Source organism: Branchiostoma belcheri, unplaced genomic scaffold (genome assembly GCF_001625305.1).
Source record: "Branchiostoma belcheri isolate BF01 breed outbred unplaced genomic scaffold, Haploidv18h27 scaffold173, whole genome shotgun sequence".
Lineage (NCBI taxonomy): Eukaryota > Metazoa > Chordata > Leptocardii > Amphioxiformes > Branchiostomatidae > Branchiostoma > Branchiostoma belcheri.
This window is the reverse complement of record NW_017803191.1, coordinates 178383-202077: the sequence shown is the minus strand read 5'-3', so window position 1 is coordinate 202077 and position 23695 is coordinate 178383. Positions and strand designations below refer to the sequence as shown.

At 40.1% G+C, this 23695-nt stretch overlaps 1 protein-coding gene across 1 annotated transcript in view; it reads right to left on the bottom strand.

Moving 5' to 3' along the window:
* The window catches only part of LOC109466975 (S phase cyclin A-associated protein in the endoplasmic reticulum-like), a 66721-nt gene that overhangs the window by 29455 nt on the left and 13571 nt on the right, over window positions 1-23695 (bottom strand). The window contains exons 19-25 of the mRNA XM_019764861.1: window positions 22443-22544; window positions 21840-21970; window positions 20318-20383; window positions 11094-11220; window positions 6860-6972; window positions 5387-5510; window positions 2313-2524 (exon numbers count right to left, since the gene is read on the bottom strand). Coding sequence (XP_019620420.1) covers window positions 2313-2524; window positions 5387-5510; window positions 6860-6972; window positions 11094-11220; window positions 20318-20383; window positions 21840-21970; window positions 22443-22544 — 875 coding nt within the window. The remainder of the gene's footprint in view (window positions 1-2312; window positions 2525-5386; window positions 5511-6859; window positions 6973-11093; window positions 11221-20317; window positions 20384-21839; window positions 21971-22442; window positions 22545-23695) is intronic.

Below are 23695 nucleotides of genomic sequence, written 5' to 3'. Positions count from 1 at the left end.
GCTGACCACGTTGGTAAGTGTTCTAGGTAGGGCCTCTAAAGTTGTGTGAATTGCTTTCCAAGTAGGCGCTCTTAAGCTTTCGTATGGCGAGCCACGTGGCGGGTCCGCGGGTTATCCCGGCACGCACTCAAGCTTTTAGTACATCCAGTCCAATCTGCACTCAGCCGCTGCGTACCTGGCATGTTAGCTTACTTCCACCGTGTGGGTACACGCACTACATCAGCACTGCATCTCCTGCTCATATTAGCTAGTCCACCTCGCTACAGTGACTCAAATCCGTTCCAAACTAAGAGAAATTTTCAAACTTTCTGTGCAGACTGCTAAGACCTCCAGGCAGCACACCTGCCCATCCCATATGTATGACTTCATCCCTGCACTGGTGTCCTTCCGTCCAATGAAAAACCTTTTACTCTACAGATAGCCTGGCTAAGCCCCCCATCTCATCCTCTGTATCTGTGCGCATCCGAGTCCATTTTTATTTCAGTCACGAGGACACGGCTAAAAGCACCTTTCAGATGGAATATGTCTGCGCACATAAGTTGGCCTACCAGGCCATTTAGAACCCATTTTTCTTTCAAAGCCATTTGGATCACATATGGCAGCCTAGCAACATGGGGGCAAGAAATCAGTAAGCATGTCTCGCAACGTGAGGTGAGCAAATACTGACACAAAGCTACATGTAGTTCATTCTACTTGTAACTGGTTATATAATATGGCTTATCTTTATCTTAGACATTTGTATGCAGATGTTTCTGAGAATTTTTTTTAGAAAAATTATCAGTGTAGTAAAATAGTAAAATAGAAAACAATAAATCATTCAGGTTTATTGTTGATGTTACGCCATATAGTTTCCCACTATCGTATCAACCACAAGTGCCCCAAGTACTGAAACAAAGATTGAACATTAGAGACAATGTAAAACATAACAGTTTAGACATCTTCTCTAAAACTCACTATTCCAGATGAGTGCAACAGTGTGGTTTTGGCATGTATGCTACTTAGAAGTTGGATTCATGGTTCAAAACAAAATCTTAAGAGCATGTCTGAAGCAAATCTGAAGATATACTACATGTACCCATGAGTGAATGAATGAAACATGTAACCATTCTAACATCCCTGGAAATATTCACTTTGTTGATATATTGCCTGAAAGTACTTGACATTAGGTAGAACAAGTAAAAGCCAGTGATGTCTTACATGGATGTCTATGTCGTATGTCTATGTCTCTCAATATTTTTGAAATGCGTAAAAAAGATACATGGAATTTTTGTGGTCTGTGGCCAATCCCTCCTTAAGTGAATTATCATATTCATATTCATAAGAATCTATCTACATATATCCCTCCCATTCAAATAGGCAGTGTATGACGTACATGTACATGTGTTCCAAGGCATTCTAACTCGAAATACAGCAAAGATTTTAACTTTTAACAGAACTGTTAAACTTTGATTTTTGGATAGCACTTATGGATTACTGTACTTTAGAGTTCTAGTCACTCATTACTCATAACCATAAATTCAGAAACATTCCTTGCATATCATATTACCAGTTGCTGCACTCAACTAATAGGGCACTGTGTATGCTTTACATTGAGTTAGTGTGGTCTTGTCCAATAGGGAAGAATGTAGAATCAAAACAGTTGATTAAACCTAAATAAAAAAAGGCAGTTAGGCACCCTCTCATTAGCATAAAATTAAGCTAAAACTACTTTTGCTACTACATGTACATAACTCCCCTACCCAGGACTGATGGACTATCATTCTCCATCTGAGACTCATAATTGCAATAGAGATGAGCCATACGTAGACTGTCTGTGAGTAGCAAAGATTTCTTCCTTATTTCTAACCACTGAACTTGAATGCCGATGATATCTATACTGTAGCATACAGAATGTAGTCAATGTGAACATCAGAGCCACAGAGTTTTGCACTGAAGCTCAATCTTTTGAAGTTCTGCAGTTTTGTAAAAAGAAAAGATTGTCTTAGGCTGGGCTGTACTGCTTTCTTTTGGTAAAATTTCCACTTTCTTCAAAGTTTCTACTTCTCCAGAGTTCCTCAAGTCTGCTTGACAAACATTTTGCACTGTTAGATAACAATTATCTTACTCTACTAGCATTTAAAGAAGCAATCATTATTACATTTGCAGCACTGTCTGTTCAGAATACATATCAAAATTGATACAGTTACTGATGCATCTAATCAATGGCACAAGTATGTGAAAAATGACACTGATGATTTCTGTCAACAAATCAAGGATTATCTTTAGGTTGTTAAGAAAACAGGCAGCAGTATAGCTCCAGTTAATCAGCTTACCTGACAAGGTCGTACCCTCTTCCAATCAGAGTGTCCAGGTCAGTCCCGGTAGTGGCCGTCCTGTTGGCCTGCCTGCTGGTGTAATGGCTGGCCAGGCAGTCCAGAATGGTGGACAAGGTCTGCATCAGGCTCATGGCCACCGGGTCGCTGGGCAGCTGGACACGCGCTCCTCCACTGCCGGTCAGCGGGCTAGACACTTCGGGCAGCAGGGTCTGGAATCATGGTGCATTCGTATCAATATCTCACACATCCAACTAACTTTCTTGGGGTAGACTTAAACTGTTCCTTACAGAACTCCTTACCAAGAAACCTCCTGTGGAAAGTTGGCCATGATCAGAGTGAGTTATCACTTCAGCCACTCAACAACACTGTAGGAGACACTTCCCATCATTAGCTGCATGTGACCGTATAATCATACATGGTAAGTGGTGACTTCAAGAGGCAGATGCATCCGGGACAGGTTAGCCACGAGGAACAACTCTCATCACCAGGTAACATCCCGCAGGTTGTCCGTCCTGGTTGGATGAGTTGGCTGGTCACACCTGAAGTGGTTTTTCGTCCATGTTGTAGATGAACGCACCACCTGCCCTGCCCCGGTGCTTGTCCCATGTTGGGATGATCAGATGAGTACACGTTGTTAACATCGGGATCCTGCTGACTTTCCCAGCACCGTGCTGCCACCCGTCCATGCCCCTGCTGCCGTACGGCACACACAGCTTGTACCTGGGCTGCCCCGACCACAAACTGGCCTGGTGGCCAGAAGCCTCCCAAGATATACACATTATGGAAGTAGGTAGAAATGCACGGGGATAATGTTTAAGTTTGAGTAAAAGCCTTTCAACAGACATACCAATACCCTCTCTTCCTGTCCATTAGGCAACGTGCCCCTAAGTGATGCAAGGAGAAGAAACTTCAAACAGAAATAATGCATTTTAAGTGCACAGTATCAACATTCAAATACCAAGAGTACTACAGCATGCTTTTAGCTTAATGGGTAGCACAAGTTTTAGCTAAAAGCAAATGGGGAGGAATGTAGAGCTGACTGACATATTTCTCTTCATGGATGAAAGAGTGAAATCCCAGGACACTTAAGCTAACCTGAGAGCTTTAGGATGTTATACCACCTTCTTCTGGAAAAGGGCAATCAGTCACTGGAAAGAAAAAGCGTGGGGTGTCAAGAAAACTGGGCTTGACAGGAGGGTATCAGTAGATACCAGACAGGCTTTGCATCATAGCGTACAATGTGACTGAAATATGAAGAGGAAGCAAGGTTCACCGTTGGTAAGTGAGTGAATTTAAACAGTTACAAATCGCTCTACAGTTCTCAAGGTTTATCTTAGAAAGGCTAATGTGCATTGTCAACTGTGACCTGTGCCATCATGGACGCCTTGGTCACATGTAAATATTTACACAAACAAGTGGAGACTGTGCTCTCTTGACCCCTAAATCGTAAACATTTGTTTGCGTCAAAACCAAGGTCAGGCGATGTTCAGCTGTGTCTGAATAGGGGCACAGAGAGAGTGTCTGTCACCATGTTGAAAATTCAAGCTAGTGTAAGATGGGGATAAGAGCACATGTTGATGTACTGAACTTTAAGTTGCCATACCAAGAGTGAATCTATCACATCTGATCTACTCTTTTCATGACAAATTCTTCAATTTCAAATTAAAGATTCCTGGATTCTACTAAAGTTGAACTCATGCTCCAGCAACCAATGAATTGTGCAGGAATGTGATATTGATATAAAGTGGTTACTTGAGATAAAGTTCACATGTCAAGGGATATTGATCCAAAGGTTCTGGGTTTGAATCCCTCTCTACATGTGCATTTGTATTGTGTGTCCAAATGTTGTGCCTTTGCACTGGAAAGGCACTTAACACCAATTTCTTCATTGGATTCAGGTGAAAAATGTGTACTAAGTCTAGGAGAAATCATTTTTTCAAAACCACAGACAGTGTTTACAATATGCACTGCATGGCCACTTACACATATTTGAAGTGGCAGAAATCTCTCTTCAACAAAGAAATCACTAGGTCTACTTTCCACACAGGAATTGACAAGAAAACCTGCTTAAAACCTACTAGTGATACAGATACAAGTGTATACCTCATGTCATGCTATGAATATTGTACTTTCATACTGTGAAGTCAGTGAATGTTTACTGCTCTTATCAAATCAACTTTCCCTTTTCCTGTCTCCTTGGGGGGACACAATAACTTTCCCTCCCACCACACTTGTGTTTACAGTAACTTGACCACTGCTAATTACTGCACAATGTCTGGCGGTCATGCAACATAACTCTGGCACGGCCTTTTGGCCCACATCACCAGCACCTGAGGGCTGGACGAGGAAACATGTTTGGCGGGAAGGAATTACTTGACACAACTTTAATTCATCACGTCGTGACAGAACCGGGGCTAATTATGTCATCTGAGACGTCACCTTTGTACCGAACAATGACATGCCATTTGTGACCTTTTGCTCTCGCTTGGAGCCTCATAGAAATCTTTTCAGGTATGAAATTGTGATTTTTGCCCGCATTGAAGTTCAGATCCCCGTGGGTGGAAAGAACAAGTGCTTATCCAAACATACGCAACAGTCGGCATTCACAGCCAATAGCAGGAGGTTTCTCAAGCGTGCTGGGCCTTGTTGTTTTGTTTGATAGATGGTCAGGTAGACTGTGTATTGTGTACACTCAGATGGTTCTTGCTGCATTGTTGGCCACAGTTTGTCAACATGATAGTGACCCAAAACTTTTGCTGGCAAGCAGCTATTAGATAATGACGTATCAAGACATTCATAAGAAATTGATAAGTGTGATTGTTAATACCACGGTATTGACACTTACATATGGAAACAAAATTGTGAGTATGAAAAGAATGCAATCATGAATCTATACATAGGTCAGACAACAAAAAACATGACTAGGTACAATTCAACCAAATTCACAGAATGGCAGAGAAATGTTGAATATTCTGTTTCCTTACAATATAAATCAGTATTGATACGGCTATAATGATGGATTCCACGGAACTGAGAGAGCTTTGCCTGAAGACATAGGAGATGGCACCTACCATGAGTTGATGTGATAGGGCATCGACCACTGATGCAATCTTGTTACTCAGGAGCACGTACACACAGTTTTCCTCCAGCCCTGCGCAGGCCAGCCCGTAAACAGACGCCACCAGGTTTAAGGACCTGCAGTAAAAACACTCTTTGGTAATGGCTTCCTTGTACATGTATGGCTTCCTTGTACATTTAGGCTATACCAACATAAAACAAAATTTGATAATAACCATTCTCCCTTGCTATATGGTAGAGTGCAGTAAAATGACAAAAAAGTAAAAAATGGTTTTATTTCTCAAAAATGTAATGATTATCAAAAATGTTTATATATTAGGCATACTTTTGTCAAGGGTTTTTCAGTTGGGGAAAAACTGCAGCACTAGAAAGATTATGATGGATTTGAAACCAAATCATGACACTACAGTCAAGTGCTCCACCCCAAAGGCATTGCCAAAAAGTACTGTTAGGTGATACCAACAAGACCTGACCTGATACATGTGACTGCTATCTGAGGTGAGTATGTTACTTCCACATAGCACATGAGAATGTGTTAAACAAAGTATAACTTGCACACTGAAAGTCTGTTACCTAATTCATCTCTCTCATCCGGTATGTGGAATTCAATGGTGCAACTACTAGTCAGTATATCTTTTTAAGTAGCACTAAAGAAAGTCAGAAATCCACAAATTTTCCAGTGTATAATCTGTGAAAATAGCTAGGGCCCGAACTCTCTTAATCTAGTGGCAACAGAAGACAGGGAAAAAAACAACAAGAGGGGAAGGGCTGAGACGCCAGGCGGATTACCAGGTGAAACTCTAGACAAAACTGTGGCTGAGGACAAAGACTGTGCAGGATGGTGTGTTTGGGCTAGACTGGGGATGGATAACTAGGGTGGGAACAGATTATGTTTGTTTAACCAGGCTGGTTGATTGACAAAGTCACATTTTGGGGAGAACTGGTGGATATACACCATACAGTACATTAGGTGTATACATTTGTATGTACAAGTTTTGTATATCTAATGGTCCCAGCAGGAAATGAAATATCCCTCATCTGCAACCTGTATTACCTAGCCTGTATACTTCTTGCTCCAAAGTTGCCAAAGTTGCAAGTTGATGATGTTCTATTTCTGCGATGTAAGTTTTGCAAGCAAAAAGAATACATACATGTACATGTAAATGCATTTTTGAACCTTGGCACACAGACATGCTGCATCTCAGGTGTTATCATGAAAATGTTTGAATGTACAATGTAACTGTGCTTTATATTCACTGGCCTCTTACATCTACTTGTCTATATTTCTGTCACTAGAATTTTGTAAAAATGGCTGTCCCAAGAATACCCTCAATTCACAAACCGGTCCTGTCCTGTGCTACTGACTGAGTGACAATCTACCTGTGTGTCATTAAACTTTGCATATCAACCTGTATGTTGCCATGTGATATCTAATTCAATATGTCGGCCATCCAAAGTACACCTACTTGTTTGGGATAACAGGTGGCTTGCCATCTCCGTTGGTCTCAGTGAGGAACAGCAGTCGGGACAGGGATGTCATCCCTCCGCAGCTGCGGAACACCTGCTTGTCCGAGGCAATCTGTAATCACACAGAAAATACAACAGTTACAGGGTTTGTGTACACGTTTGTTTCTTTGAATTTTCCATATGAAATAGGCAAAACAAGCTATCATTTCAGACAAGATGTAAAAATTTTGCATTGTCAAGATTGCATTATGACAGTCACTGCGAAATACATGTAACGTCTGATGCATATAGTATGATCAAAATTTCAAAACAAGTCACCCTTGAGTTTCACTGAGAACACTTAATTATATACACATGTACATTGTGTAATGTTACATGTACATGCATATTTTTAAAATAACAGTACTGCTCTACAACAGGATAAGTGTATCTAATGACAGATCTGATAAGGTCAGAGTTCAAAACATTGTGGTGCACCTGCATGACCATGAGCAAATATTTTTTCAAACATTTTTTCTTGAAAGCTACAGCATATTTATGGTCATTAAGATGGGCAGAAACATTTTTGTTTCTTTCTTGTTGAAGACTTTAAGGAATGTAAAGGGTATTTTCATCAATTTAATGGCTAAGCATTGTATATACAGGTTGGTAAAACATGTACATCTGTAAAGGACAAGTAAGAAAACATGGACACACAAAACATGTTCATGTAGTACATGCCTATAGGATGCAGGTAGAACTCTCCCCTTTTCTTTATGATGTCAGTGAACATAATAAAATTATAAAATATTATTTTCCAAGGTACTGGTAGTGAGTGCAGCATGTGTGCTGCACACAACAGTCCCAGTAGAGCTGGCCTGTTTGTTACATGACAGACTAGATCTAACACATGTACTACAGTAACAAGTTTCCTGGGACTTATTAATGTTGGTCAAGTTTTGACCCAAACAGGAAGGTCGAGAAGTTAGGTAGTCCATTGTATCTCACCAGGACCAATTATGTGGAGTTGTGTACATAGAACTTAAAGGCATCCAATGAAATTTCCGGGGGCAAAACAAAAAATATTCTTGATTAGGAAATCTGATATTGACATTTACTGCCATTTCTTAAGCACATTTTTGTCATCATGTCATACTTTTGAAATAACCTCAAATAGGCTACGTGAGGATAGTTTTTTTGGGTACCACCTATAAATACCTACATGTATTACCAGGATTTGATACAAAGAAGGAATCATTTCCCATCAGGGAGAACACATTTTTACCTCACAGATATGAGGTTTTCTATGGGAAAAGATAAATTCAACTTACTACAATAAAAGAATGACCAGAAAATTGAGTTTGAAAATCCAGTCTTGCCACCCTGTAATTGCATTGGATGAATTTAATATCCGTTGAATCTGACTGACTACCTTCACTCCCTGAACTTCCTCCCCTAATCAGACTCTGCTTTCATGTCCAGTTTAGTATCATGTTCCAATCGTCAGAACCAAGGAATTAAATTGTTCTTGCCTAAATAAATAGTTTGACTAGGCTGTTTACTTTGGGTAGTGGGGGTGGGTGACATGATCAGATAAGTTGCATAAATGTAGTTAGTGTGTGCCAAGCTTGTTAGTGAACATCTGACAAAAGTCACTGTTACAGTAACACAGTGACATTTACTGCAGAAAATAACTGTGTCACTCGACAAGAAGATTAAAAGATTGAAAACAATTTCTGATCAGTGAGCTTTAAAAGGAAATAACAAAATGTAAGCTATAGCATTAAGACATTGATAACTGTCTCATATTGAATGTCAATTTGAATTATTTCAACTTTATATTTCTTCATTAAAATCTTATCCACGAAAAATGTGTATCATAGTGCACATCCTTCCAGCCTGAAGGGAGACCATTTTGACCTTCCTGTCAGTCTGTGGTTATACCACTCCCCCTCATTTCCTGTGACTTTAGTGTATTCAAGTAACTATGGACACACAAGAAACAAAACAAACACACCAAAATCAATGCCTCTGTACATGGATGCAATTATTCTCTGATTTAACGGAAATCCACACTCAGTCTTTTGGGGTTACTGGTAAAATTATCCACAGGCAATGGCACTATCCACAAGTGCAATGCAGCAGTGGTACATTTGCAAGTTTTTCTGGAAGAAAACTGGTGTGCTTCTTCTCAATGGTTATCTCTCCTCCTACTACATGTAGTATCACTGCATTTCAATGTCAGGAAAAAGTCTGCAAATGACAAGGGATGATCAAGGTAAGAGAAGGATGAAGACTTACAAGCAAAGGAAACATTGCTTTTCATGCAAGATGTCAGCCAAAAATGAATAAAAGTACATGTAAGTTCAGGGGGATTTCTCTCGGTATAGTTGGTAAAAATAAAAACCTTTTGCATGAATATGTATCTCCTTCTTCATTAAGTACATGTACATTACATGTAAATTCTGTATACCACGTTTCCAGCAATATTTCAAACATTGTCAAGAATTTGCATTTGTGATACATTGTATTAAGTACATGTAGTTTAGCATCTAAACATCCATACTAACAGTGTTGGTTTCTCAGTAATGAGTATAATTGTTGAAATTTCACAATGTACTGCAAGGGACTACATGCACAATGTCATCTGTCTTATGCTAGAATAGCCGACTAGTTCTGATGTTTTAGTTGAATAGCTCAACTTTTTGTTGAGTTCAGTTCGCTAAACTGGTTCAAGATCGCTTTCACTTTTTTCACTTTCTCCCCGACTTGTGGATAACCCTACAGTACAGTTACTGTACCAAGTGCAGTGCTGCCACATGCCTGCGATGAGACTAAACAGACCTGATCTGTAGAACCTCACTGTCCTACAAATTCCCATCCTGCCAAGTCTGGACAGGGCTGCCTTTCAAGGGACTTCATTCTATATCATGTCAACATTTCACACACTAGACACTGTGAATATATGCATAATGCAAATGCACTTACAATTGTTTGACAGGTGCTCTCAAGATTTCTTTTCAAAAGTGATACTTCTTTCAGGTACATGTAGATGGGGGTTGTGGTACATGTACATGACATGGTTAGCACTTACATGTATTGCCACAATCCCTGTGGATTTAGATGTCACATATTCTATGACCATTAGTTACTTAATCTTGATACTGACCAAGACACAATTTTTAAAGCTTCAAATGTACTAGAATAAAGTATATTACAGGCGACAATATCATGACCAAGGGCAAGAAAATAAAACTTGACCCAGATGTGTTAGACTTGCTACATGTACCTGCCCTAGCCCACACTCAATTCACTTAGTTGTGAGCAAATATGCCAGTCTGAAGTTCCTCAAACACATTTGAAGCCAAGATATATTTAGGTAAAGATGAAGATAAAAGGCAGGGAAGAAAACTACATTCTTAAATCATATCAACTCCCTGGAACTGTATCAAAGAAGTGTACAAAGGTACAGTGGACATCCCCTTTAATAGACTCCGTTTTCTATATGCCAATTCAACTTCAGCATAAACTTTTTTCCAAAATCCAAGAAGCAGCAAACTGAATTGGTATGGCCCTTCCATTGTAACCTTGACTGGCCTACACATGCACCAAACACATGACCAGAGAAGTTAACATTCAGTTTTACTACCCAGGCTTCCTGTCATTAACATCTATCAGATATCAGGACGTGAAGTTCAGATAACATGGCAACACTTGGGGGACTCCTCTGTAGTATGTTAAATGCACCAAAGATCATCTCTTTTCATCATTGCAACTTTTGTTTCATACTGACTTTCACAAGGGGAGGGGGGCACGTAAATAATGTTAATTGTTATTGTAGAAAAAAGAATTACCCGGTACAATGCAGGTGCATCGCAAATACTGTGCACGTAAAATTGGAGCTGTGCTGGTATTTTTGATGTCTACCTGCACATAACCTGCACTGGTCCATGTATACTGGGTTTATACAAATGCATATATATATACATGTATTACAATTGTAAGTATGGGTGGATTTTGAAGTGTAAAAGTGGCAATGGTTTGTGAACAGATTTTAGTAGGATCCATACTTCTCAAGGTCTGAGTGGTGCAGGTAATATTTGTCTTGTGCAGGTAATTTTCAATGTTATTTCGAGCCCTGCACTAACACTGTACTAACCACTTCTGCCAGCAAGCTTGACAGGGAAAAAGAATATGGTTGATTTAAGGCAAGTGTGAGCAAACATGCCAGAATGAAGTTCCTTGGATACATACCCCTTTCTCCATGACCCTGCTGGCCTCTCCTAGAGTCCTGTCCAGGGCCTGGACCCTGTTCTGCTGCCATGGTCCTGTCCCCTGGTTCTGAAGCTGCTTGTTAAGGTCCTTCACAACCTTCTGTATCCTGCACAAAATAGTAAAAAGACATGTTCATGTTATGAAAGAAGTATATTTCTAGTGATTTTTAGTGATTAGTGGATGGGATACTATAATGGCAACAAGAAACTACCGTCTGTAACAGTTTAACTTTAAGTTATTGCTATACAGCATTACAATACATGTACATCTGTACTGTAGTCATTTGAGATTGCTGTGTCTACCATCAGGTGTTGGGATTCATATAAATGCATTTTTGTGATCTTCTGACACCATGAGACAACATTTTTCTCTGAATTTGCCGCCATTTCAGATGCCATTCTGCATCTTTCTTCAGAGATCTAACTAAAGGTAGCCATGTTTCCATTCTGATCTTATGGAATATCAATTATACATTTAGTACTATGAGTTGAACGATGGGTTATATCTAACTATTACATATCTTCAGAATCTGCATCTGTATCGTGCAACATACAGCCTTTTCGTGTGAGTTCACACCAGGTTTGCAAGCAAGCAGTGCAAGGTAGCTGGTTATATTATATGAAATGACCAGTCACACTTCACTGTAGTGTCTGTATTGTTTGACCAGTAAAACTGCCTGGTACATGTACATTGTGTATCTTTCCTTGTGATAGTCCTCTATATATGCAGAACTCATCATAACCTGAACCCGCCACACCACAAAACCTCAGTCAATTTACATTGTCCTGACCCCTTCTCGCCAAAGGTCACCTACGGCAACTCCGCATCATTTTGCCTTTGGTCCTCATACCCGTGACCTTTAACCCCGGCAGTAGAGGCGCCACCCTTAGGTGATGCTCTGAATCCCAATCTGTTTCAGGCAGGTTCAACATCACTGCTCTAGCCAGCTTTCGTCTTTCACCCACTTGACAGAATTTTGCTTCTTGTAATGGACAAAAATTTGGATCTATCAGTCATCTTTAGCGGACAAAAATTGTGCAAATGTCATCACAGTCATGAAGCTTTGTCTACCAGCAAAATCTGCCCTTCAAAATGCAGAAAATAGCATTTCAGGGGCTTTCAAGAGATTTCACAATTTTCTCGGGGTAGCATGCCCACGGACCCTCCAAGGTTTGGGCCTCCAGAGCTTGACATGAGACATCAAACAAAACTGAGGTGACGGAAAAAAAATTTCAGGCTTCTAGAACACTGTTTGACATACAGTATCTTCAGTTGACTTTATGCTTAATTTCCCTAGGCCAAAAGAAAGAGTTCTGTAACTGTACAGTTGGCACTGCTTCTCGAATGTACTTTCTGTCAACATGGGTATGACAGCTTTCTTCAAGTTTGGAACCCCAGCTTAACGTCTCATCCAAAGTACTGCAAAAACTTCCAGTAGCATGTAAGTTAGTTTAGCAACAATGGCCAGGAGTCGACCTGTCCATCTCCAAGTTCACGGGCATAATTACTCACAAACATGCAACTGCACAATTGTAATTGTAGAGTGTAAAATCTATATACCTTGTAGCTGACATGTAGCCTTGTAGCTGGCGATTGTGTGATTTTTGCCTAGAAAATTGACCCCAATTCTGCCTAACTAGTTGATCCAAATAGTTGACAGTATAAAGTACCTAATACATGTACATAAGCCTGTTTCCTAAATTACATGTACTCTTGAATATTGTAAAAGAGAAAAAAAGTTCAAGAGAAAAAAAGGACAAAAGAAGGTATCTCTAGCATCTTCAATTCACAAAGCTACAGGATAGGAAAACAGTAAGAAGTTTCTAAAGTTGTTGAGAGTATTTAAAATGATCAACCTGCTGCCCCTTTTAAGAAGTTAACCTTGAAATATTATTCATTTACATGTAGCAGCGTATTTGCAACACCCCATACACATCTTTGAGTAAAAAGTTTACTGACACGATATCAAAACTTTTCAACAACTAAAACTTTAAACCACCCATCAAAGTCAGTACATTATATATACGGCATGATAAATATTCTACAGGAACAATTTTTCTATAACGTTGCAGTAAGTTTGGCCTTTCTGGTAATAATCTGGAAATTTAAAGTGTAGGATATGACTCTAGACATGCCACTTGTCTCTTATGTATGTCTCTTATTCATACCGGTGGTGGCTGATGGATGGGCCTGTGAGCTGGCTACGATCCCTCCCAAGCCGTCCTGATAGAAATTTCATCTCAGTAATGACCACGGCATTGATTTCAAGGAACAGATCTGTTTCAGCCTTCACCAAAGAAGTCAACTTTACAAGCAAAAGAAGGCTAGATTTTCATCCAAGTTATTAACAATATGGAAAATATTGATTGCTTGTCAATAAATCACGGAGACGTTGCGGCCGGGACAGTTTACTGGCCCGGAAGAAATGGAAGTTTCATGCAGGCCATAAGCTTCCCTTCAAGTAGGTAATGTGGGAAAATAAATGTTGGGATCGACCCGTGACAGGCATCTGGAATTCTGATTGTGTCCCGCTGCAAGGTCAGGCTGCGGAGGGGCTTCTTCTGCAACTTTGTAGTCACCACAGGACCAGGGTGGAGATACAAGACTTAGTACAGCCTCCATAGGACAAGCTTCCCACTGTATTGTAGACAGTTAACTCTTGGACCTTTCTCTCTTTAAGCATGGTCACATCCTTTTTGTCAAACGATATTCAGCAAAGCTATGTAAAAAAAGATTTTATCAATTTGTGACACCGAAAAGCAAACCTTACAGCAGGGATAAAACTCCCTGAATTGCACAAAGTTTGTGTACACAAGTTACAAATTACATATGACAGAACCAATCTTATAATTAGGATCTACAACACTGTCTGTCACAAGACTACTGAATTTTGCATGACACACCCACGACTCTTCCAAGAATGGCCTCAATGTGTTATGCTAAATCAATCTAATGACAACTGTAAGTGGCAACGATCTAATTATCACAACTGTAATGTGTGACTGTCACAGTTAATACTAAAAATAAGTTTAAAATTTCTGTTTCTTCCCTGATGTTCTACTACTTTTAAAATTGTAAATAACCAAATGGGATTGGAGAAGTAGGAAACTTTCCCATAACAAACAACTTTCCGTATGAAAGAACTTTCCACGTTCAAGTAGTTCAAACATCAGTACAACATGCTATGGTGTTGGTTTGAGTGCAGCAAAAAAAGGAAATAAATGTTTCGTACATGTAAAGGTACACTCACAAAATGTGGTTTGTTTATTTGTTAGAATCAAAATACTAGTATTGTACTAGTATTGCCCTAATATTGTCTCAAGATATCTGGTGTTCAAGTCCGAAGTTGAAGGTGAAGCAAACTGACGCTATCAAACAAACTCCATTTCAACTCTAAATTTTTTTCCAGAGGCAATTCCAAGAACCAAGTATTAAACTGCCAAGACACTAAGCTGAAAGATTGAGAACAAAGAAATGACATGCTGCGGGGTGAAGAATCTGACATAAATCTACGGGGGGAGAGAACATGCCATCATCGCCAACAATTTATGAACTATCAACTCTTGAAGAAAAAAATCAGTTACAAACGTTCTGATTTTCTATTTGCCGACATTGGGCCCAAATGGGTACTTAGCAAATTGCATTCCCATTTTGTGTGGCATCCCGGTGATGAGCCATCCATCACGGCGAGAGATGTCTCATTTCCAGCCATTGACGGAAGGCTGTGACAGCGCTGCACGGTGAGGGTGTGACAAAGTGCCATCAGGCGCAAGGTGGATGTGCGTTGTGCCACGGAGGCACAGTCATCACCAAGGCGCATTGTACCATCATCTACTGCTCTTGTCATCTGTTATGTAGCTGCCGCAGCCTTGAAATTGTGTGGAGAATTGCGTGGAGAAGTATGTGGCGGCAACAAGTCACTGTCGCTTTTCAAAGTAACACATTAATGATTAACCTGAGGAAACTTTGAATTCTGTGCACATTTAAGTACTACTTAATATTTGGGAGAAGGAGAGTTACTTGTCATGTATGTACAGGTGTTTGAAAGGTAGTGTGCAGTGTCCAGTGGTTAATGACCCTGGCTCTGGACCAAGATTTCTTATTATCATTGTGAATTTCTCACTAATTCTGTGCATATTCCATTGTTGTGCACATGACATCCTTGAGTTCTTCCATCATATCACTTCATTTTGAGCTCTAATTCAACCTTCCTGTCAGTCTGTGGTTATACCATCCCCCCCCACTTCCTGTGGCTTTACTGTATTCAAATGAATATGGACAAACAAACATATAAGCAGACAAACACACTGAAAATAAAATCCCTGTACAAACGGGTAGAGGTAATAATACCACATGTCCATGTAAGTGTTGCATAATGCTTCAGAGTATACCATACATGTGCACTTACATGTATACTGGTTGGAATACTAGACTAAGTCTACTAAAGGACAACTCCCCAGGTAACTATCTGCATCAAAAATGGGAGCGCAGATGAAGGTAAAAACATCCAGCTCAGGAATCAACCTTCCCCCTGCAGTGGTTGGGCTGTCTCCATCTGATTATTGGCTCTAGCATGACTCAGCAGGGGGAAGGTTAAACACAGCATCAAGCAGGAGTCTTGTGTGGTGTGTTAGAAATCAAGGCTATCCTTGTCATTCAAACCTTCACTAGGCTAGAATGCTGGTACCACCACAGCAAGCTACTGGTACTGCCAGACAGTATTTACTAGCCCTCCTGCCAGCTAGGCTTTAATGGCATCTTTCGATATACTTTTTCTACAATGGATGTCTCAAATTGTTTAGAGGTGTTACATATGTTTTGTTTAGAGGTATTAAATATGTTTTGTTCAGAACATCAAGGGTGCTAGAATGGCTTTCTTTCTTAGGATAACTGATCAGTCATAAACTTTAGGTTAATGTCATTTGGTGAAGGTATGAGATCATTGAACTCTAGTTTCCAGTTAAAATGGGCATCTTAATACAATGTATCTTGAGATAGAAGCCTGGTTTAGAATTGCAAAAGGGGAGCATATTGCAGAACTGCCTAAATTTCTTGCACCCTTGGCACTTGCCAGTTTGGCTTCCTTGTCCACAATGAATGTCTTGTACAGTCAAGTCTGGCTCAAATGCTGGTGTACAAAAATGTACATGCAGTACTACATGTATGCTATAGTCATGAAGATAACTGCAACGAAAACTTGTCAAGTTCTCGAATCCATATGATACAAATGTTTTTAAGAGGAAATCATTGTGTATTTTAAATCACAAGAACTGGCCTGTTTTTATTTCATCCAGGTTGCCCATTCCTACAGCAAACACGTCTACTGTAGATACAATAGTGCAAATCCAATCATCTTCTAGTGCAACATTTTATACAAACCCAGAATATCCAGCTTACCATTTTAATCTATCACTCCAGAGAGGACACCAAAACCGGCGAGAACAATCTCACATCCACCACTAATAAAACTAACTTAATTTTTCAATCAATACTGGGGCATTCATTTCCAGAGAGGGAAATTACTGCAGCTGATTACAGTAGAGAGCTCAACCTACATTTTTGGTACGTGTGTGCCGAATTCGGTGCCGGCAAACTGTGTCTGACACGTCGGTGAAAGATGATGTTGCCATCTTTGTTGCGCCACAAATAATCAAGAGCTGTGAGGTAGCGGGAGGCAATTTGCCATGTGTATGCGCTGCTGTGATGACCGCCATTTGTGCAAATGGGAAGTATTGATCTCAGGCAGCTCACAGGATGCAGCCAGTAATCATTGTTGATCTTACAATTTGCTACTGAACCGTTTTCATTGTAAGACCCAGATTTTGTTAATTCTTAAACGTCCTGCCTATACTTTGGTCCGTCACCGCTACTGAGTGATTTTAACACTTACATGTACATGGCTCCAACAGAAGTTTCCCACCTGCAAGTGCAATATAGTTGCAGAATGCAAGCACCCGCAAAAGTTAAATCTGAAGAAAGTTTAATATAATGTTCTTGAGGGAAAAGCTCAGGAGGCATTAATTACCTTTTCTCTCATCTGATTTTAATGTATACTGGTATTTATTTTTTATTTTTATTTTATTTTTATTTTATTCACATGGATTTTTGAGCATTGGATAGGAAGCACTTGTTGTGCTTATGTAAATCCGCTGCTCATAAAACATAATACAAATGTAAACATAAGGATAACATGAAGTATAGCATTAACATAAAATGAAAGTGGCTGGCGCACCAATACCTAGCATAACATTATTGAGATTGGTCAAATCTTCCAGAGTGGTGGATATAGTTAAACACAATATCAAAGATACGGTAGTTGGTAGGGTATGGGAGGGAGGGGCTACCTGTAAGAAGTAAAGTACATAATGTGGCGTCGTTTACGTTGAGTGGGTCGGAGGGAAGTATGTTTTCAAGATGAAGGCAAGATATGGATAACAACATTTTGGTCCTTTCAGTATTATAACATTTGCAGTGTAATAAATAGTGTTCTGGTGTCTCATTTGGATGCCCACATTTGCACTCGGGACTACTGATACAGTGATGCTGGAATAGGTGGTAGTTCAGCTGGCTGAAACCAAGCCTGAGTCTGGTAAGGTGAGTCACATGGTGTCCGTGGCCGTGAGAGTAGTGAGGATGTCTGGGCATGCTATCAAAGCAAGACTCTAATTCATTTTTGAATGCACGAATGGATGGGGATTCTTTGGCGGTCTGGGGTATCTTGTTCCAAGAGAAAACAGCAGAAGGCAAGAAAGATTTTTTGTACTTTTCAGTTTTGAGGGTAAAAGGGAGATTATTCTGGTCAGTACGCAGGCCATAAGGGGTGGAATCACGGATAAGTGGGGGAACCAAGTCTTGCGGATATTTGGGAACTAAGCCATTGGCCATTTTATAAATGGTATTTGGTATACTGGTATTTGGGAAGTTCAGCATTTTGTTTCACTTTTAAAATGTTACTACTGGAATATGACAGAATAAGTTAGATGGTAAAACTAGGGTACATATCTTAGTTATATTTTGCATGAGTGTTAGTGTTAGGTTTTGATCCACAAGCACAGTATGCCCTTAACTGAGGAACTTTAAAGGTAGCCCCATAGCCTTCTTTTGGTCACATGGTCTGTTGTGTCTTGGGCACAGTATGATATTGGCAGAGCCCTCTCTTCCACCACCTTTCACCTCTCCAACAGAAGTCAGGTAACCATTTACATTGTACATCTGGGAAAGTCATGTATAGTACCTTTCCAACAGACAAAACATCTAGCCATGAATGCCAGGATTCAAACCAGTGACGTCTTGATCCCATGTCCTCTCGCTAGCCTTATCACTCGGCCATCAATGCCACAATATCTTAAGTGTCCTTAATTTCCTGTCAAAAATACATCTTTCAACAAAAGTGACAGAGCTCTACTAAAATAATGCATCAAAACACAGTTACCCCATAGAATAGAGTGAAGTGCACTGCCTTTATGCACTTGCAGGTGAATATCAGAGTCAACCCTACTTTCTCCTGAGAAAAATCAACATTTATCTGCAATCGATCAAAGGTTAGAAACCTAATTTGATCCAGGATTGCTATTCAAATTAGAATCTGTAGAGTTATGGCTTATGTCTCCTTAATCCAGTTACCTGGGCTGAGTATCAAATTGTCCCAGATTCAGTACGGGTGATAAGAAATTTCCAACTTATTACCTACCCCAAACACAGGCAATAAGCACTGCAAAACAGTGCCAAGGTGCCACATCTTACACATGGCTTCATGTTGGTGTTCTGTGAACGTTTTCTATCAAGGCTAATAGAATGTGTCAACCCACTGAAACTCTTTCAAATTTGGTGTGGCTGTGTGTGAACTGCAGATTATTTTCTGTTGAAAGCAGAAAATTACTGAGCGTGTGGTGGTGGGACAACCATTGAATGGTGTCATATTGGTGTTCTGCGAACACATTCTGTCAAGTCCTATTTTGGTGTTATGTATTGATGTTCTGTGAACACTTTCTAACAGTCAAGTCATATTGGTGTTCTGTGAACGCTAAGTCTTTCTATTTAGCATCATATTGGCATTCTGTGAACACTTTCTGTCAAGTCATATTGGTACTCTATGAACACTAGATATCAAGTCATATTGGCATTCTGTGAACACTTTCTATCAAGACAAATATTCGTGTTCTGTGAACACTTTCTATCAAGTTTGAATGGAACTTTCAGTTTATTCCGATGGAAATTTCAGTTTATTCCACTGAAACTCTTCCACAAATAATAACTGTGTGAACTACAAGTTTTTGTTTCCATCCTTGTGTAGTGTGAAAGAAGATGAGAGAGCGGCATTGGTGGGACGACAGTGGACTGCTGTCAGAAGCTGCACCAAACACCCAGACAGTGTGAAGCAGCGATGACCTCAGAGCAGGGTGCAATCAATGGAGGCCAGCAAATAAAATCAGGTAATAAAGTCTGGACCTGAGATGGTAACTAGATTTGTTTCCCGGCTAATATGATTTGCAATAGGAAATTTACTGTAGGACAGAAGCGGAATCATTTTCCCCCTGGCAGCCGTCGGCTTTTCCGATACAAATGTGTTTGCCCCCATTGACCTGCCAATAACCTTTTGTCATGGTCTGCCGCGAGGATCCAACAAAATCAATGTTAGACAACATCGCAGGAACTTAGCCGCTGTGACAACAACTTCAACCTGACGGACAACTTTGTCCTGAAGTGTTAGGAGCATGGTTCTTTGTTTTCCAGATCCCAACACTATATACTAATATTATAATAATAGTCTTTGTCATATACATGTACACTAGTTGTGAATCTTTAGGTCCTTTTTGTGAAGTTGTGGAATACTAAGTATGAGCTGTAGCATATAACGTATGTACATTGTAGTGTGTTAAAAATCAGGTGTGACAGTGACAGTATATCTTCATATGTTCATGTAAAGTTTGTGTGAAAAACTTTTTGTGAATTCTGAGGTGTTGAATACTTTTTGGTGTTTAAGCATTTTTGGTGAATTTTTGAATATGGTTTGCAGTGTACCTGTATATATCTATAGTGTGTTAAATCATGTGTGATAGCACCCTTTCACGTTTTCCAAGCACACAATGCCATGTTCATGAGAGTGATGGAAAGTTAATCTAAAAAAAGGAAAGAAATTCAAATACAGTTTTATTTCTTGCCCCAAGTGACACTGCGTGGCTGACGTAACGAAGGTGACTTACTTTGCCCGGTGCGTGGAGTCCGGGTTGGGTAACTTGCCGCCGTGGACGCTCTCGTACTCCCGTCCCCTGCAGACAAACGAGGCCACGTACACCGCAATTAATTAAGCCATCCATCTGACATTGTGCAGCTGATTGAAAATATTGATCAGATTGATTTTTCAAGACTTAATTAGCTCTATTGATCTGCCTAATCATGACACAAGGCGCTGAAATTGGCTTATTTGTTCCCGCAGACATTTTCGCCAAGACAGATTGCCTGACGGACAGGTCGGAGGCCCGAGGAATCAGGATGGATCAGCTCGGCCAATTTCCTGCACATCTGATCGATGGCAAGTTTAAAGGCTGCTAATGTGCCTGCAGAGAAATCAGGCAGCCGTGGCTGCTCCAATGAATGGGCCAATCATGGCCACAAACATTTCCTTTCTCTATTCACTTAAGGCACGGTCGCATTCCTCCTTTACAGTTTGTTTTTAGTGTCATGGAGGTTTCGGGAAGGCCATCACAGAAATGACTGCTGGCAAGGATCTACAAGAACGTTGTGTGACACACAGGGCTCTAGCTAGCTCAAATTTTTTTTCTGTCAGCCCAGGCTGATGATCAGACCTGAGGGGGGAGGGTACTCACAATCTAGGGGGGTCATGGACAAATTGAGGATTTTCAAGCGTCCATATATGCAATTTCACACATTTTGAGACTGAGGCAAATCATGGCGTGGTGAGTGGTTGTTGGTGGTTCGTTGGATGTTCTTATATTTCTAGCTAAGATTTTTGTCAATTTTGTCCGCAAGGTTGATCGAATGGTTTAAAAATGTTTCCGTCTCAAGTCAAAAAGTTCCTGCAATTCATGGGAAAAAAGAGTACAGGCTAGAGCCCTGGTGACACGTCAACAGCTGTCCCAAGAATGCCCTCAATTTGATATGACAGCTGTAAACCGAGTGTGATGTACAATATTGGAGTTCTGACAATTGTAATAAAAGCATTGGAAAGGAAGTGCCTCTGATCAGTAATCGTATTTACATCTAGATTGACAAATTAAACTGCAGATTGAGAGAGATTGTAGAATAAAATCCAATCAACAGCTTCTCTCTGCTGTGTATAAATGAAATTATCATGTTAATCAACTGTTGGTTTATTTGTCATAAAAGCAAAATGATGATAATTATATGATGATGAAAGGGAAAAGATATCACAATCAAGGTAAAAAATTGTAAACATGGAGGGAGCAAGCATACAATGGCAACATCTTGTTAAAAGTGTTAGAGTGTTGTAAGTTGATCTTGCATCATGTGAAGCATGTGTAGCAAGCTGGAATGTACCCCTGGTCAGCATACATGGGGTACAGAATATTAGGGGTACATTTTTGCCTGCTACACCTGGAACTTCCTTGTCTTTCTTTATCACTGCGACTACATGTATCAACCATAATATGCATCTTGCATGTGGCCATTGCGGGTATTGGTATTTATTTGTTTCTTAGTTGTTCCCATGACAAGTCATGATAAGTACAGGAAAACAAAACACACCTGGCCGCCATCCTAGAGCGGAGCTTTTTGGCACGTTTCTTCAGCATTTTCTGTCGTTCCTTCTCCTGTTCAGCACTGGTGTCATGTCCTCCCTCCAGGGCATCTTTGATGTACTTCAACGAGAGGGTTTGCTACACAGAGAATTTTGAACAGTGTTTAAAAAAAGCAGTAAAAATGGAGATAACTATAAAAGTAAACTTAAGCATAATGCATTTCTTATAAGTGATGAAGCAATGCAGCTTTGATGTAATGCCATCTGTAATGTGTGGAGCACAGCATCAGCTGAATTTGCTGCCTAGTGCTCCATGTGTATTGCTGTAATTTGAAGAAAGAAAGAAGCAATGCAGCTTTGCTGGGTTTAAATTGAGACATCAAGAAGCATAATTTTTAATGTGCTAACCCACAAGACAAAAATGCTGCTTGGTCTAACCCTGCAAAGTTAAACCCGATACATGTGTAGTAAGTTTCGGTGAAAACCAGAATACCGGTAGTGACTGAAAGTTTTGACCTTTAGCACACTGAAGTAGCCATTTGTCTTCCACTTATCTAATGGTTATGGGGTAAGGCAGCAGGGAGGAGGTTAAACTTAAAAGTCAAATTTACCATTTCTTCTTCTGATAACATTTTTCCCTCCATCTGCTCAGACATGGCTTCCTGGTGCTTTTTACCCTTCAGGTGGCTCCACAGGTGCACTTCTGATGCAATCTGCAAAAAATATTACAAGTATAATATTATTACTTTTTAATTGTCCTCTCCAAACAGTCTATGACACTACTGACAGTGGAATCTCATCTAATGATACTGTCATTGATGTAATATATGGCTAGTTCAAACATCACCACTGTCTTGGGACCTCCATGAACAACCTGGTACACTGGGAGGGTGCTACATTAATGACAAATCTAACTTCAATGTCCTTACTGTGATCTGTGCACTTCAAGAAGTTATGCAACTTCATACTACTGGGGGCCATTTCACGAGTACACATGTACTGCAAATAAATCACCCGTGCAATCTACCGTACGGCGATAAGATCATAAACTCAGACGCCAGTTCCCGCCGTCACACGCACATTAACCTTTGGCATGCTGCAGGGGGACCCCACTCCTTTGAACCACTGCAGGTGGAGATGGTAATTTGGCATGTTAAAGGTTAAGTGCAGACATCACTTTGCAGTAGCATCATGCCAATGTCTGTTCTCTGCCCATCATAACTGCAGTAATGACATACTGTATAACCCCTGTCTTGGCCCTATCCATTTTATCATGTCATGTTCTGATGTGGCAGAACCAACACCTACAGGGTAACATCAGATAGATAGATGGCAGATCACCAGATTCACGGCACATGTACTAGCTATTAACTTTTAGCATATAGTACTTGAATTACGGTGTAACAGTGTAGGTGAGGTGCCTTGAAAAACTACTGAGTATGCAAATAGTTATCAAGTAAGTTTGGCACATATTCAAGTGCTTTTTCCTGCATGCTTGAAATTAAAGTACATACATAGGGAGTTTATAACAATTAAGTCACTTCTATCCTCTATTCCATCCAGATATGGTGATGAACTGTAGTTATCCTTGTTTAGATTTTTAAAGGCTAACTCCAATCAACATTCTTGCACAACTTTCATGCCAAAGAAGTGCTCACATACATGTATGCAATAAATTCATAAACCAAAGATAGATCAAGATGCACATGTTGATTTAAGATTGGTTGTTTAGGGATTCAACGATAGCCCAAACAGTTTTGACCCATTTGTTGCATTCTTGAGGATTTCAGATCCCATGCAATCTTAAATGACATAACAATTGTATCCTGAATGGTGGAATGCACCCTGGTAAGGGATTCAGCAG